At 48.9% G+C, this 15,915-nt stretch overlaps 1 protein-coding gene across 13 annotated transcripts in view; it reads left to right on the forward strand.

Moving 5' to 3' along the window:
* Window positions 1-15,915, forward strand: part of SNX29 (sorting nexin 29) — a 589,214-nt gene that overhangs the window by 73,205 nt on the left and 500,094 nt on the right. For all 13 annotated transcript variants that reach the window (XR_012429267.1, XR_012429268.1, XM_005591284.5 and 10 more), the window contains 3 exons: window positions 521-769; window positions 4,028-4,403; window positions 13,401-13,519. Coding sequence is in view for 11 of the 13 variants with exons in the window: in XM_005591284.5 (XP_005591341.3) it covers window positions 521-769; window positions 4,028-4,403; window positions 13,401-13,519 (744 nt within the window). In the remaining 2 variants the exon portion in view is untranslated. The remainder of the gene's footprint in view (window positions 1-520; window positions 770-4,027; window positions 4,404-13,400; window positions 13,520-15,915) is intronic.

Raw genomic sequence — 15,915 nt, forward strand, 5'->3', positions numbered from 1 at the left:
GTTGGTCAGGCTGGTCTCGAACTCCCGGCCTCAGGTGATCCACCTGTCTTGGCCTCCCAAAGTGCTGGGATTACAGGGATGAGCCACTGTACCCAGCCTGGACCAAGGTCTTGTAGGTAGTAGGTGACAGTGCTGGAGTTGACCCCCAGGCAGTCTGATCCCAGAACTTGTGCCTTCACCTCCTCCTGGTTGACTTCTTATTTGTATTTATCTTCCTGGCTATTAGGGAGAGAATGTGGCATGACTCAACTCCCATGATAATGGATGTCTGCTGACCCCAGTTTCATGGGAGGTGTTTTTTTTTTTTTTTTTTTGAGACAGGGTCTTGCTCTGTCACCCAGGCTGGAGTGCAGTGGCACGATCTCGGCTCCCTACAACCTCCGCGTCGGAAGTATTTTTATACCTATTTAAGATCAGTGTGTCTCCTCTTCCGTACTCTGTGGTCTGCAGCTGTCTTCCCTTGGTGGTGGTATGACTGCCCATCAGCAAGCACTCCAGACTTCTCCCTTTTTTTGGGCAGGTCTGAACTCCATACTCTTTGCGATTAACATCGACAACAAGGATTTGAACGGGCAGAGTAAGTTTGCTCCCACCGTTTCAGACCTCTTAAAGGAGTCAACGCAGAATGTGACCTCCTTGCTGAAGGAGTCCACGCAAGGAGTGAGCAGCCTGTTCAGGGAGATCACAGCCTCTTCTGCCGTCTCCATCCTTATCAAACCTGAACAGGAGACCGACCCCTTGCCTGTCGTGTCCAGGAATGTCAGTGCCGGTGAGTGGGAACGGGTGCTCGAGGCGGAGCAGAGGGAAGCAGAATGTGGCTGATGGGGTGGACGTACCTCATCATCTGAAAGTCATTCCAAGGGGAATAGAGTCCAGTACACTTGTTTTCCATTTGTGTTTCTGTTTCTCATTCTCATTCACTCTGAAAGGGCTCTGACGGCCTTATCTAGATGCGAGAATTGCCGGGTGGAAAAATGAGCAGCTGAACCATAGCAAACGGCAAGTGAGGGTGTGAGAGACACCGGGAGCCAGATGACGTTGATCTTCATTCATTCATTCCTTTATTTGTTCCTTCATCGTATTCTGCGTGCTAGGCAGTGACCTGAATAGGAAAGACAGATTGCCAGCAGGTAGCCTGCAGTCTCCTTTGGGATGGGTGTGGGTGGGTAGTTCATGACAAAATATATAATTTATGATCCTTAGGATAAAAGGGATGAAAGCCAAGCATAGGCTGCTATGGGGAACGTCTGCCGTTGGGCTTGCCTCTGATTGGGGATGGCTTTTAAGTAGAGGCCTCAGGAAGGACAGGAGTTGTCAGCTTTGACTCTAGGGAGTCATGGGGAGGCAGAAGATAGTTGGTTCAGGCTGGGCTTGGTGGCTCATGCCTGTAATCCTAGCACTTTGGGAGGCCGAGGCAGGAGGATCACTTGAGTTCAAGGGTTCTAGACCAGCCTGGGCAATGTAGTGAGACCCTGTCTCAATTTTTTAACTTTTTTTTTTTTTTTTTTTTTTTTTTTTTTTGAGACAGAGTCTCACTCTCTTGCCCAGGTTGGAGTGCAGGGGCATGATCTCAGCTCACTGCAACCTTCACCTCCCGGATTCAAGCAATTCTCCTGAGTAGATGGGACTACAGGCGTGTGCCAACATGCCCGGCTGGCTTCTTTTTGTATTTTTAGCAGAGATGGGGTTTCCCATGTTGGCCAGGCTGATCTTGAACTCCTAATCTCAGGTGATCTGCCCACCTTGCCCTCTCAAAATGCTGGGATTACAGGTATGAGCCACTGTGCCCAGCCTGTTTTTAAAAAAATTTAATTAAAAAATTGAATCAAAAAAGAAAGTTGATTAAGTTAAGATTAATTTGGTGAGAAGTTTTCAATACCCTTTGATTTGTTTGGGACATTAAGATGTTACTACAGCAAAATTGGAAGTTTTGTTGTAGTATGTATGTGTATATATGGAGAGACAGGGTCTTGCTATGTTGCCCAGTCTGGTCTTGAACTCCCGGCCTCAAGTGATCCTCCTGCCTTGGCCTCCCAAAGTGCTGGGATTACAGGTGTGAGCCACTGTGCCTGGTTGAAATTGGAAATTTTGGGCTTAAGTACGTAGTCTCAGTATCCTCAGATCTCTTAAACAAGGCAGTAACTGGGGCCATCCCTTTGGAATTACTGATGGTGAAAGTGCAGAATCCCATGGTGTCTTTGGTACACAGTGGCCTTGTTTGTCTTGCCCTGTGCTTCTCCAGCAGAGACCCTGCATGAACAGTGCAGGAGATAGGGCTGTTGATGGCTTCATGTAACAAAGACACTGAAATTTCTACACCCACAGGAGTAGCAGTCCCACCCATTTTTGGAACTCTGCTTTTGAGGTAATCTCGGAGTTGTGCTATACCAGTGAGGCCTCACCGCATCACACATTGGTTTAGACGGATTGGGTTTTTGGAATTCCCTCAAAGCGTCTTACATCTAAGTGTGATGATTAAAATGGGGGCACAAAGAATCTTCTCTGAGTGCTGGTCACTAAGGCAGGCTTGATTTCTTTTTCAGTTAGCATTTGCTATATAACAAGTGATTAAAAAATGTAGCGACTTAAAACCACCACAGTTCGTTCCTTTTTTAGGTGGGTTGGCATGGTGGCTCTTCCGCTGGATTCCTTGGGCTCACTCATGGGAGCTGGTGGTTAGACTGGAAGATCCAAGATGGCCCCATCCACATGTCTGGAGTCAGTGCTGGGGCGGCTCAGGTTGTGCTCCTGGTCTCTCATCCTCCAGTCGGCTGAGCTGGCTTCTTCATGTATGGGGTCAGGGCCTCTGTCCAGGAGAGCAAACGCAAAGCTGTGAGACCTGTTAACACCTAGCTACTAGAACTCACACAGTGTGATTCCTGCCACTTTGTTTTTTTTTTTGGAAACAGAGGCTTGTTCTGTCACCCAGACTGGAGTGCAATGGCGCAATCTCAGCTCACTGCAACCTCTGCCTCCCATGTTCAAGACATTCTCCTGCGTCAGCCTCCCAAGTAGCTGGGATTACAGGCACCCGCCACCACACCCAGCTGATTTTTTTTTTTGTGTGTGTGTTTTTAGTAGAGATGGAGTTTCACCATGTTTGCCAGGTTGGTCTTGAACTCCTGACCTCAGGTGATCCACCCACCTTCACCTCCAAAGTGCTGAGATTACAGGCGTGAGCCACTGCGCCCGGCCCTTTCTGCCACATTCTCTTGGTAAAAGCAGGGCATGGTGGCTCATGCCTATAATCCCAGCAATTTAGGAGGCTGAGGTGGGAGTATTGCTTGAGGCCAGAAGTTTTGAGACCAGCCTGGGCAGCACAGCAAGACCTCATCTTTTAAAAAAATAATAAAATTAGCTAGGTGTTGTGGCATGCACCTGTAGTCCCAGCTACTCAGGAGGCTGAGGCCAGAGGATTGTTTGATCCCAGGAATTGGAGGTTACAGTGAGCTATGATTGCGCCATTGTACTCCAGCCTGGGCAATAGAGCGAGATGCTCCAATTCAAAAAAAAAAAAAAAAAGAAAAAAAAATCACTACGCCAGCCAGATTCAAGAGGGTGCAGAAATAGACATCACCTCTGGCTGGGAGGAGCCACAAAGCCCCATTGCAAAGGGGCACTGCACAGGAATGGCAGGAATTTGAGGCTGTTCAACTCTTGACTATACCCCCCAGCTGGTTTTCCTGGTCTCATCTACGGCTATGAGAATATTTTCCAAAGAGAAGCACTGAAGATCATTTTGGTAATGGTAGCATCCTTCGCATCAAAGTGACTGCTTAGAAGGAACAGTTTCAATGTGGGCTCTGTGGTGTGTTTATTTAAATCAGAGGTAGAGGGCTGTATCCATTCTGCTCAATCTTCTGTACACAGATTTTCATTGAGGATTTTAAAAAGTCTGAATTAATGTTACAGTGGATTTCTCAGTAGAATAGTATTTTCCATAACCTGGAGGTGAGTTGGTTCCATCATCCTTTTGTCTTGCCTACTTTTTCTTATATCATATCTTTTTATTTTTTTCTTTTGCCAGATGCCAAATGCAAAAAGGAGCGAAAGAAGAAAAAGAAAGTGACCAACATTATCTCATTTGATGATGAGGAGGATGAGCAGAACTCTGGGGACATTTTTAAAAAGACACCTGGGGCAGGGGAGAGCTCGGAGGACAACTCCGACCGCTCCTCTGTAAATATCATATCAGCCTTTGAAAGCCCCTTTGGGCCAAATTCCAATGGAAGTCAGAGCAGCAACTCGTGGAAAATTGATTCCCTGTCTTTGAATGGGGAGTTTGGGTACCAGAAGCTTGATGTGAAAAGCATCGATGATGAAGATGTGGATGAAAACGAAGATGACGTGTATGGAAACTCATCAGGAAGGAAGCACAGGGGCCACGCAGAGTCACCTGAGAAGTAAGTTCCCATCACACTTCTTTGTGTGTGTGTGTGTGAGATGGAGTCTCACCGTCCCCCAGGCTGAAGTGCTGTGGCATGATCTCAGCTCACTGCAGCCTGCACCTCCCGGGTTCAAGCTATTCTCCTGCCTCAGCCTTCCGAGTAGCTGAGATTACAGGCGCCTGTCACCACACCCAGCTAATTTTTCTGTTTTTAGTAGAGATGAGGTTTCACCACATTGACCAGGCTGGTCTCAAACTCTTGACCTCAAGTGATCCTCCTGCCTTGGCCTCCCAAAGTGCTAGGTTTACAGGCGTGAGCCACCATGCCCAGCCTCCCCTTGTGCTTTTAATGAGGAGGTTAAGTTCACCGTTTTCTCTTTCTATGGTATGAGGTAAAATACAACTGCAAGTTTTATATTTGCCCAGGGTATCATTCATTCTTCAGGTGTTGATTTAGGAGTGTTATTTGGAAGGAGTGTTATTTGCTCTTTCCCTGAGAACTGAAAGAGGGGAAGGGAGTACATTTGAGGGCACTTAATACAAAGTTAAGGTCAGAATGTGTGCCTTGAAATTCTTGCTTTATACATACATCTGTCATTTTCACTTCCCAGGGTTCACAGGGTTTCATAGTCTGATGAGACTGTGCCTATTATTATTTTTTACTTTTACTCTGGATTTTCCTTGCATCTGACTTGCCACTAGCACAGGAAGCTCAGGACGAAGGCAGGGTTAGGAGAATAGTTGTGTTATGGTTACTTCTGTGTTTATCTGTAGGGGTGTGAATAGCAGTAACTTGCCTGCACCTGCTGCCCTTAACCGTGGAGTTGGCCAGGCGCAGTGGCTCACACCTGTAATCCCAGCACTCTGGGACACCAAAGTGGGTGGATCACCTGAGGTCAGGAGTTCGAGACCAGCCTAACATGGTGAAACCCCTTCTCTACTAAAAAAAATACAAAATTAGCCTGGCATGATGGTGCATACCTGTAACTCCAGATACTTAGGATGCTGAGGCAGGAGAATCGCTTGAACATGGGAGGCGGAGCCAAGATGACACGACTGCACTCCAGCCTGAGCAACAAGAGAGAAAGTCCTTCTCAAAAAAAAACAAAAACCCAAAATACCCCCAAATAAGCTAGTTGCCTCTTAGGCTTTGTAGAGCCCAGTGCCCTACTAATCATGACTACTGCAAAATCCAGTTCCTTAAAGTGTAAAATGACGCCAGGTGCAGTCATTCACGCCTGTAATCCCAGCACTTTGGGAGGCTGAGGTGGGAGTACTGCTTAAGGCCAAGAGTTTGAGAGCAGCCTGGGCAACACAGCAAGACCCCATCTCTACAAAACATAAAAGATGTAAAATGAATATACAGAAATGTATCTTTCTGTCTGGCCTACATCTTACGGTATTGTTTAGGCTGCAGTATACCTTTAGCCCTAAGATTTTCATTTTCATGTTGTTTTAATATTAGGGTTTTTTTTTTTTTTTTCTGATGAGACTGTGCCTATTATTGCTTTTTATTTTTACTCTAGTCCTCATCCACATGGATACTTGTATTAATAGTGTTACCTTATTGATCATCTGAGATATGCCAGATGCTGCAGGTGATTTGTACACTGTATTGTAAGACTTCTAGCAACCCTGTGAGGTTCATGGGCATATCACCCCCATTTTACAGACAGAAGAACAGGATTCCATAGAGAGGCAAGATTTGTCAAAACCATTGGCGAAGCTGAGGTTTGGATTCAGATATGCTGTAATCCAAAGCTTATACTGTCAATTTTTTTTTTTTTTTTGACATGGGTCTTGCTCTGTCACCCAGGCTGGAGCACAATGGCTCCGTCTCGGGTCACTGCAACCTCTGCTTCCAGGGTTCAAGTGATTCTCCTGCCTCAGCCTCCCAAGTAGCTGGGATTACAGGTGCCCGCCACTACGCCCAGCTAATTTTTGTATTTTTAGTAGAGACGGGGTTTCACCAAGTCGGCCAGGCTGATCTCAAACTCCTGACCTCATGATCTGCCCGGTTCGGCCTCCCAAAGTGCTGGGATTACAGGTGTGAGCCACTGCACCCGGCTCTTCTGTCAAATGTTTTTCATGTTTCTACATAATTATGAATACTGATTTTTGATGTGATGATTAATTTTGTGTGTCAGCCTAACTGGGCTGTGGGGTGCCCAGATTGAACGTTACTTCTGCTTCTGGGTGCGTCGGTGAGGATGTTTCTGGGTGAGGGTAGTGTCTAAATTGGTGGACTCAGTAAAGGAGACAGCCCTCCCCAGTGTGGAGGGACCCCATCCAATCCATTGAGGGCCCGAACAGAACAACAAGTGAAGGCAGGGAGGGATTCTTTCCTTTCCGCCTGCTAGCTTCCGCTGGGACGTGGGTTTTCTGCCTTGGGCCAGGGACTCCTACCATCTGCTCTCCCGGTTCTCAGGCTTCAGGCTTGGACTTCGCCACACCACCAGCTTTCCTGGGTCTTCGGCTTGTGGACTGTGGGTCATGGGACTTCCTGGTCTCTGTGGTTGCGTGGACCAGTTCCTCAATATAAACCTGTATCTGTATCTGTCTCTGTCTCCATGCACGCACCCCTTGGCTCCATTTCTCCGCGGAACCCTGGCTAATGCAGTTGCCGTTCAGTCAGATCAACACGTTACGACTTGTGAAATGTTTCCCCTTTTGTTGGGTATTTAGGTTGATGGTTTCTGTTTTTGCTTTTTGTTATCAGCCTATCTTTTGTTTGCAGCCTATCTCAAATGAATATTTTCACACACAAGATTTTTTCCTACTACTGAACTCTTTGTTAGGGCAGCTTTTCAGCAGCCCTTGTTCTTGCTCATAGCGTGTGAGTGTTTTTATATCTGGCATCCAAGTCGTGTGACCTGCTGTGTTATTCAGGGCTCTCCAGAGAGGCAGAACCAGTGGGGCGGGACTGAGCGGGGCGCATTCTGTATGTGGATGTGTATAGTTCCTTCTCCGTCCTGCTCTGTTTTTGCCTCAATTTCTACCTCTGTCTCTACCTCTAACTCCGTCTCTATCTATCTCTGTTTCCGTCTGTCTGTGTCTCTGTTTCCTGTCTGTTTGTTTGTTTTGTTTTGTTTTTGAGATGGAGTCTTGCTTTGTTACCCAGGCTGGAGTACAGTGGCACGATCTCGGCTCACTGCAACCTCTGCCTGCGGGGTTTAAGTAATTCTTGTGCCTCAGCCTCTCAAGTAGCTGGGATTACAGGTACCCACCACACCCTGCTAACTTTTGTGTTTTTAGTAGAGATGGGGTTTTGTCCTGTTGTCCAGGCCAGACTCAAACTCCTGACCTTGTGATCCACCTGCCTTGGCCTCCCAGAGTGCTGGGATTATAGGCATGAGCCACCGTGCCCAGTCTTCTCTCGACTTATTTTAAGGAATTGGCTCATGTGATTGTGGGGCTGGGAAGTCCAAAATCCACAGGGTAGGCGTGTGGACTGGAGACCCAGGGAAGAGTTGCAGTTCAGGTCCAGAGGCAATCTGCTGGTGGAATTTCTTCTTCTTCTGGAAGGTCCATCTTTTTCCTATTGAGGCCTTGCACTGCTTGCATGAAGCCCGCCCACATTATGCAGCGTAATCTGGTTCACCCAAAATCTACTGATTTAAAATGTTAATCTCATTCAAAAAATACCCTTGTAGAAACATCTAGAATAATGTTTGACCAAATGTCTGGATATTGTGGCCCAGCCAAATTGGCACATACAATTAACCCTCGCAAGTGCCTTTATTCTTTTTTTTTTGGAACAGTCTTGCTTCATGGCCCCAGCTGTAGTGCAGTGGCGTGATCTTAGTTCACTGCAACCTCCGCCTCCCGGGTTCAAGCGATTCTCCTGCCTCAGCCTCCAGAGTAGGTGGGACTACAGGAGTGCGCCACTGCACCCGGCTAATTTTTGTATTTTTAGTAGAGATGGGGTTTCACCATGTTGGCCAGGCTGGTATTGAACTCCTGAGCTCAAGTGATCCACCTGCTTCAGCCTCCCAAAGTGCTGGGATTGCCGGCATGAGCCTCCGCACCTGGCCACGTGCCTTTACTTTGTAATCTGGGCCTTTGAGGAGATGCTGCTTGCTGATGCCACTGAGTGTAGCCACATGGGTGAGGCTGGTGTGTGAGCCAAGGCAGCCCCCAGCATTGTGATGTGTAAATGCCCAACACAGTGCAGGGTGACCTTCACTTGGCCTGGGCCCTCCGAAGCCAGAGGGCCTCCTGCAGACTCCGGACAGCTCTCCCTGGCATTCAGAGGGATCTTGATTGACCCTGCCACAGAGCAGCCTGGGGAAGACACAGCGGAGTGATGGGATGGCCTGCTGAGTAATGCTTTGATTTTGATTCTAAGCTGGTGTTCACAGGGAAGGTCGAGGGGGCTGGTGCACAGCAGATGTGCGAGGGGAATGTGGCCAGACCGGGAGAAGCTCACTGTGGATTGCCAAAGCCTCTGGCAGAGTCTGCTGCCTTGTGGTCTTTAAGATCCTCTGTTGGTCAAAGTTAGGCTTACTCCTCGGTTTACCGGTCGTTAAACCACTTCTTTGATGTCTGAAGAAGTCTTGTTTCTCCTGCCTCAGTATTTATCTCAAGTACTAGCTTTGCTTTTTGTATTTTTCTTTAAAAGGGATAGTATTTTTATTACAGTCAGGGTTTGTCGTTTTGTTCTTCGTTTTTGTTTGTTTGTTTTTGTTTTTTGTTTGTCTTTTTTTGTTTTTTGAGACAGGTCTTGCTCTGTCATCCAGGCTGGAGTGCAGTGGACTGATCACAGCTCACTGCAGCGTTGAACTCCTAGTGTCAAGTGATCTCCCTACCTCAGCCTCCTGAGTAGCTAGGACTATAGGTGCATGCCACCAGGCGCAGCTAATTCTTTATAGAAATGGGGTCTCAAGGCATTGCCCAGGTTGGTCTTGACTTCCTGGCCTCAAGTGATCCTCCCATGTTGGCCTCCCAAAGTGTTGGGATTTTAGGCATGGGCCACTGCGCCAGGCCCAGACAGGGCTTCTAAAATCACTTTATATGTGTTCTCTGATACCGGTAGGGAAGGAGGGGGAAACATAATTCAGAAAGGACTACAAACATATGTGGCGTCTCGCTATTCTGCATCTCACTAGCAGTTAAACAAATGCAAAGTGAAACAAGGCCGCATATTTTGCCCATCGTATTTGCGGAGACCTTGGGTTGGCGCCCTGGTGGAAGGGAAAGGTCTTGCTGTCAGTGGGTCCTCAGTTCCAGGCACATCCCATGGCATCCACTTGGTGTCTGTGGGATGAATGAGGCTGCAGGGGTGGTGTACAGGGGCTGCCCTCAAAGACAGCTGGAAGCAGTTGAGCTGGGAGCAGTTGATAGCCTTGGGGGAAAGCAGTTTGACAAATTGGCGTGAACTTAAGGATGTTTATTCCACTGGATTTAGCAGTCCCAGTGCAAGAAGCTACCCAGAGAACATACCCTCGATTCAGGGAAAAGTTGCTGCATCTAGATACCAAAGTCCTTATTCAGAGAAGCAGAACACTGGAGTTGACCTAAATGTGCAGCCACAGGGGGACAGTTAACAGCAGAAGATTTTGTAGTTTAAGCCTTGACATCTTGACGTTTGGAATCTCAGACATCTCAAATGATGTTTAAGGGTATCTAGTGTTATGAAGATGAGCTAGTCAGTGTATTATATAGATGTATATATATATATTTTTTTGTTTGTTTTGTTTTTTTTTGAGATGGATTCTCGCTCTGTCACTCAGGCTGGAGTACAGTGGCACAATCTCGGCTCACTGCAATCCCTGCCTCCTGGGTTCAAGCGATTCTCCTGCCTCAGCCTCCCAAGTGTCTGGGATTAGAGGTGCCCACCACCACACCCGGTTAATTTTTCTGTATTTTTAGTAGAGATGGGGTTTCACCATGTTGGCCGGGCTAGTCTCAAACTCTTGACCTCAGGTGATCCACCCACCTTGGCCTCCCAAAGTGTTGGGATTATAGGCATTAGCCACAGCACCTAGAGTGTTTTTTTGGTTTTTTGTTTGTTTGTTTTGAGACAGGGTCTCGCTCTGTGGCCCAGGATGGAGGCAGTGGAATGATCTCAGCTCACTGCAGCCCTCGACCTCCCAGGCTCAAGGGATCCTCCCACCTCAGCCGCTCCAGTAGCTGGTCTACAGATGTGCAACACCATACCTGGCTAATTTTAAAATTTTTTGTAAAGACAGGGCTCGAACTCCTGGGCTCAAGTGATCCTTCTGCCTCGGCCTCCCAAAGTACCGGGATTACAAGTGTGAGCCACTGGCCTGACCAGCAGTCTTTAATGTAACTCATTTTGAGATGGTGGTCCTTGGGGCTCACTTCTCGGGTTTGGAACCTCATCCTCTTGGGGCCCGGCTTCACCTTGTCCTTGGATATGTTGCGGGGAAATGTCGAGAATTATCTTAGAAACCAGCAGAACATCGCACCTGCCCGGAAGCAGTGGAGTGGCCGAGACAGGTCTGACTGCTTTTGCTGCCTTCTCCTGAAAGGGCGCCCCTGACCACCTCTGGGTGCCTGCCCTGTGGTCACCAGTGGCCGGGTCAGAGCCTCAGGAGGGCACGTTGACAGATTCCAGAGGCACAGCCAAGTTCACCTGGTTCTCTGCCCAGGTTGGGCGTGCTGCCAGGACACCGGCGGGAGTGGCTCTTCTTTTGCCCCCATCCTGCTGTCTGAAAGCCTCATTGTGTTACGGGCATGGTTGAATGATCCGTCTTGCAAAATTCTGCTGGATTATTTACTCCTGCGCTTCTCTCTCTGTGCCAGATGTCTGGCCAAAAGCTAGAGAGGGCTGAAAGGAGACTTCTACCTGACAAGCCTCTAAAATAGGAGCTGGCAAACCATGCCTGCAGGCCAAATCCGCCCCCAAGCAGTGAACGGCTGTTACGTTTTTAAAGAGTTGTTAAGAGACACCAACAAAGAAGAGTATGTCACAAAGCCTGAAATATGTACTCTGTGGTCTATTACAATATTTGTCGATTTTAGAGTAACTCTAAAATAAAGACAAACTACATAAGTAATGTCACTTGTGGGCAGGAGACGAGAGACTCAGTGCACTTGAATTTGGAAGACCTGGGCTCCAGTCCACAGCCTTGGTTCTATTGCTTAGGGCTGATGGCCTTGGACAAGCCACACACTTTCTTCTTTTACTTCCCTTCCCTTTGTTTGCCCCTCCCTCCCCCTTTCCTTCCCTTCTTAAGTAGATATGATTATGATCTGCTTTGGTCTTCTTTATCTACTGAGATACAAAATGATGTTTAAACCTTATATTACAGGCTGGGCGCGGTGGCTCACGCCTGTAATCCCAGCACTTTGGGAGGCAGAGGCAGGGATCATGAGGTCAGATCGAGACCATCCTGGCTAACACGGTGAAACCCTGTCTCTACTAAAAATACAAAAATTAGCTGGGCTTGGTGGTGGGCGCCTGTAGTCCCAGCTACTTGGGAGGCTGAGGCAGGAGAATGGCGTGAACCCAGGAGGCGGAGCTTGCAGTGAGCTGAGATTGCGCCCCTGCACTCCAGCCTGGGCGACAGAGGGAGACTCTGTCTCAAAAAAAAAAAAAAGCTTACAGTGCAGCTGGCTCTCTGCCTCCATGGACTCTGCATCCGTGGGTTCTGCCTCTATGGTTTCAGCCAACTGTGGATCGAAAATATTACCCAAAAAAACCCAATAAAAATAATACAGATAAAAATACAGTATAACAACTATTTACATAGCATTTGGATTTTATTAGATATCGTAAGCAATCTAGTGATGATGTAAAGTACATATGTGGGGGGATGTGCTTATGCAAATACAACACCATTTTACATCGGGGACTTTAGGCTAGGCGAGGTGGCTTATGCCTGTCATCCAAGCACTTGGGGAGGCTGAGGTGGGAGGATCGCTTCAGGCTAGGATTTTGAGACCAGCCTGGACAACATAGCGAAACCCTGTCTTCACAAAAAACCAAACCAAACAAAAAATTAGTCGGGTATGGTGGCTCATGCCTGTAGTCCAAACTCCTTGGGAGGCTGAGGCAGGAGGGTCCGCTGAATCCCAGGAGCTCAAGGTTGCAGTGAACTGTGATTGTGCCACTGTCCTCCAGCATGGGCAACAGAGCAAGACCGCGACTCTAAAAACAAACAAGAGACTTTGAGCATCCTCAGATTTGCAGGGGGTTTTTGAAACGGTTGATACAGATGGAATGCAGATACTGGGTGACGACTATACTGCAAAAATAGCTCCAGGTATTTATTAACATTTCTTGATTGCTCAGAGGCAGGGGCCATTACTCCCAAACAAACCCTACCACATAGCCTGGCGTTACAAAGATGGCACGCATTAGAGTTTTGTACTTTGTGGGTAAGGTGACAATATAACAGATCATATGAGCCTGGTTAATAGTTGAGCCGACCCCCTTTCTTGGAAGGGACCCAGACGTGACTGGTCTGATTCTGTCCTTTTACCCATGAGGGGCTCAGAAGCAGTGAGGCAGAGTAGCACTAGCCCCAGCTCAGGTGACTGCTGTCATTTCAGAACCTGGAGCAGATGGCCTATGATGCATGTGCTGTTCCCTCCCCCAAGTCTCTGTTCCTGTTCTTGGGAAGGAACAGAGCTTGGGCCAGCTCCCTCCTGAAGCCCAGCTTCTTCCAGGCAGCCTTCCATGACCTTCCTCTACGATCTGAGCTGCCATTTCCAGCTTCTTGCAGGATTATTTGATTCATGTTCATGCTCCCCAGCAGACTGCAAGCTCCCTGAGGGCAGGATCAACACTGTTCACTGGCTTTTTTGCCGCCAGTAGGGATCACAGTGCCTGGCATAGAATAGGTGCTCGATAAACACTGGTTGAGAGAACAAATGCAAGAGGTCTGGATCTGGACTCCATGTTCCTCCCAGCCCATACCTCTTTCTGTTCTCAGCCCTGCCGTGGCCTGGTTAGTTCTCAAGAGGGTGATGTGGATGCTTGTTGGTGAATCATGAGGCCTCTGGGCTCTTTGGCCTGTCCTGCAGCTGTGTTCTTTCACCTTAGGCCACTGGACGGGAACACCTGCCTCTCCCAGATGCACAGCTGGGCTCCGCTGAAGGTGCTGCACAATGACTCGGACATCCTCTTCCCTGTCAGCGGCGTGGGCTCCTACAGCCCGGCAGGTGGGTGTCTCCCGATTACTCCTTTCCTCCAGTAAGAGCTTTGGCTTCGAGAAGCAGCGGGAGTATCTGAGTTCCCTGGACAGGTAGGAATGGGAGCTGGGAGGCACAGGAGGGGGGTGGGGATGGGGCTCAGGGCCAGGTGGGGCTCACTGAGATGCAGAAGTGAGCGAGGGCTTGGCTTCTCTACCTGAACCTGGGTATCCTGAGGTGCTCCGGTGGAGTGCTTGTTGGGCTGAACCGGCTGGCAAGTCACCAGGGCCCTCAGGCCCGTTTTTCTCCCTTACCAGTGGCTCGTTGAACTTCATCATTTAAAAACTGACCACAAATAGTGACCATGATTTTACCTCTTTGGAGATGCAAGAAGGTAACTGAACCCCTGTCTGTAAAGGCCCTGCCACCCTGTGCAGAAAAGTGCTTGGGGATCAGGAAGTAGCTTGGTTAAAAGCTGTTTCTGGGCTGGGTGCAATGTCTCATGCCTGTAATCCCAGCACTTTGTGAAGCCGAGGTGGGTAGATCCCCTGAGGTCAGGAGTTTGAGACCAGCCTGGCCAACATGGTGAAGCCCTGTCTCTACTAAAAATACAAAGATTAGCCGGGTGTGGTGGTGTGTGTCTGTAGTCCAAGGTACTCAGGAGGCTGAGGTAGGAGAATCGCCTGAACCCGGGAGGTGGAGGTTGCAGTGAGCCGAGATCATGGCACCGTCCTCCACCCTGGGCGACAGAGTGAGACTCCATCTCAAAATAAATAAATAAATAAGTAAATAAGTAAATAAATAAAAAGTCTCTGGTGTGGGTCAGCGTTTTCCTACCGTTCCACATGGTTGAGCACGTGCCCATGTGGTTTGTTATTGCTTGCTTCAGCGCACGTCGCGGGGAGGACATGGTTGATCCCAGCTGGCCCGTGGGGTGCAGTGTAAAGCAGCTGGCACAGCATCTGGCTCAGAGAAGTGCCCAGTTGCTGTCCCTGCCCTCAGAGCACCGCTGGGTCAGAGAAGGCTTGGCCCAACCCACTTAAGCGCCTCCTCATTTTCCTAGGAAGTGAATGTCCCTTGTCTGGGCCCAGATTTAGGAAATTATGACTGGAGCCCACCAATCACTCAGGAAGCTGTTGAAATTCTGAACTGGGGTGTAGACTCTTCCTGTCCCTTGGCAGGGAGGAGAAACCTACTCAAACTAGTCAAGCGCAGAGGCAGGGCGGGGCAGCCACTGGCAGCAGGACGGGGCCAGTCGGATGCAGTACCAGCTCTAGAAAGTTGTGTAAGCCCGAGTGCTTTACTGCTCCGAGTGCCAGCATTCCTGGCTGTTAAATGAGGCCGAATGCTTCCTGTCTGTCAGTTGCTGTGTCCTCATCTGGAAAACGGGGATGACAGTGACAATGAGAGCCAGCATTTGCAAAGCTGAAGGCGTCCTGCACTGCGATGTGGCTGGACCTGACGAACTCATCTGCTCTTGACCACAGTCCTGTGAGACTGGGGGTGTGATTATATCAGCTCCCTTTGAGATCCACGGTGAAGGTGCCCTGAGTTAATCTGGGTAAGGTGCCAGGCACATGCCAAGGCCCCTGGTGAGAGCTTCCTGGACATCTTGTCTGTGGCCCGGGAGCTGGGGCGTTGGCATGGAGGGGCCTTTCTTGATTTAGTAGGGGTGCCGTCATCTTTCTCATGTGGCCTCCTTCCACTTCCTGATGGGGGTCTGCCCATCTCCTCTTTTCCTAGTCCGTCTTTTTTTTTTTTTTTTGAGATGGAGTCTCACACTGTCACCCAGGCTGGAGTGCAGTGGCGTGATCTTAGCTCACTGCAACCTCCACCTTCTGTGTTCAAGCGATTCTCCTGCCTCAGCTTCCAGAATAGCTGGGATTACAGGCGCCCGCCACCATGCCCAGCTAATTTTTTAAAATATTTTTAATAGAGATCGGGTTTCACCATATTGGCCAGGCTGATCTCAAACTCCTGACCTCAGGTGATCCGCCCTCCTCGGCCTCCCAAAGTGTTGGGATTACAGGCATGAGCCACCGTGCCCAGCCTTTTCTAGTCCGTCTTTGCTCCCTGTTCATTCTCACGCCCTCCTTGGCCCACAGCATTGCCTCAGTCACATGACCTTCCACACCAACTGAAATTTCTCACTGGGTCTCAGTTGAGGTCCCCTAAAAGTGACAATCTCGTAGGCCTAGCTCATGTCTGCAGGCCACGCCACAGCAGTCCTGCATTTCTAGACCATCCTTGGTCCAAATAGCCAAAGGTTAGGGGGTTGGTGACCTTGCCAATGCCTGTTCAGCAGCAGTGTAGATGCAGGCAGGTCAGCTGAGGAGGGGCAGGGGCTGGGAGAGAGCTGGTGGTCCCAGGGTATGTCTAGGACCCCTGGGGAGTTTTGAATGTGTGTTCACAGCCTCTGTCTCATG

This window comes from Macaca fascicularis, chromosome 20, assembly GCF_037993035.2.
Source record: "Macaca fascicularis isolate 582-1 chromosome 20, T2T-MFA8v1.1".
NCBI lineage: Eukaryota > Metazoa > Chordata > Mammalia > Primates > Cercopithecidae > Macaca > Macaca fascicularis.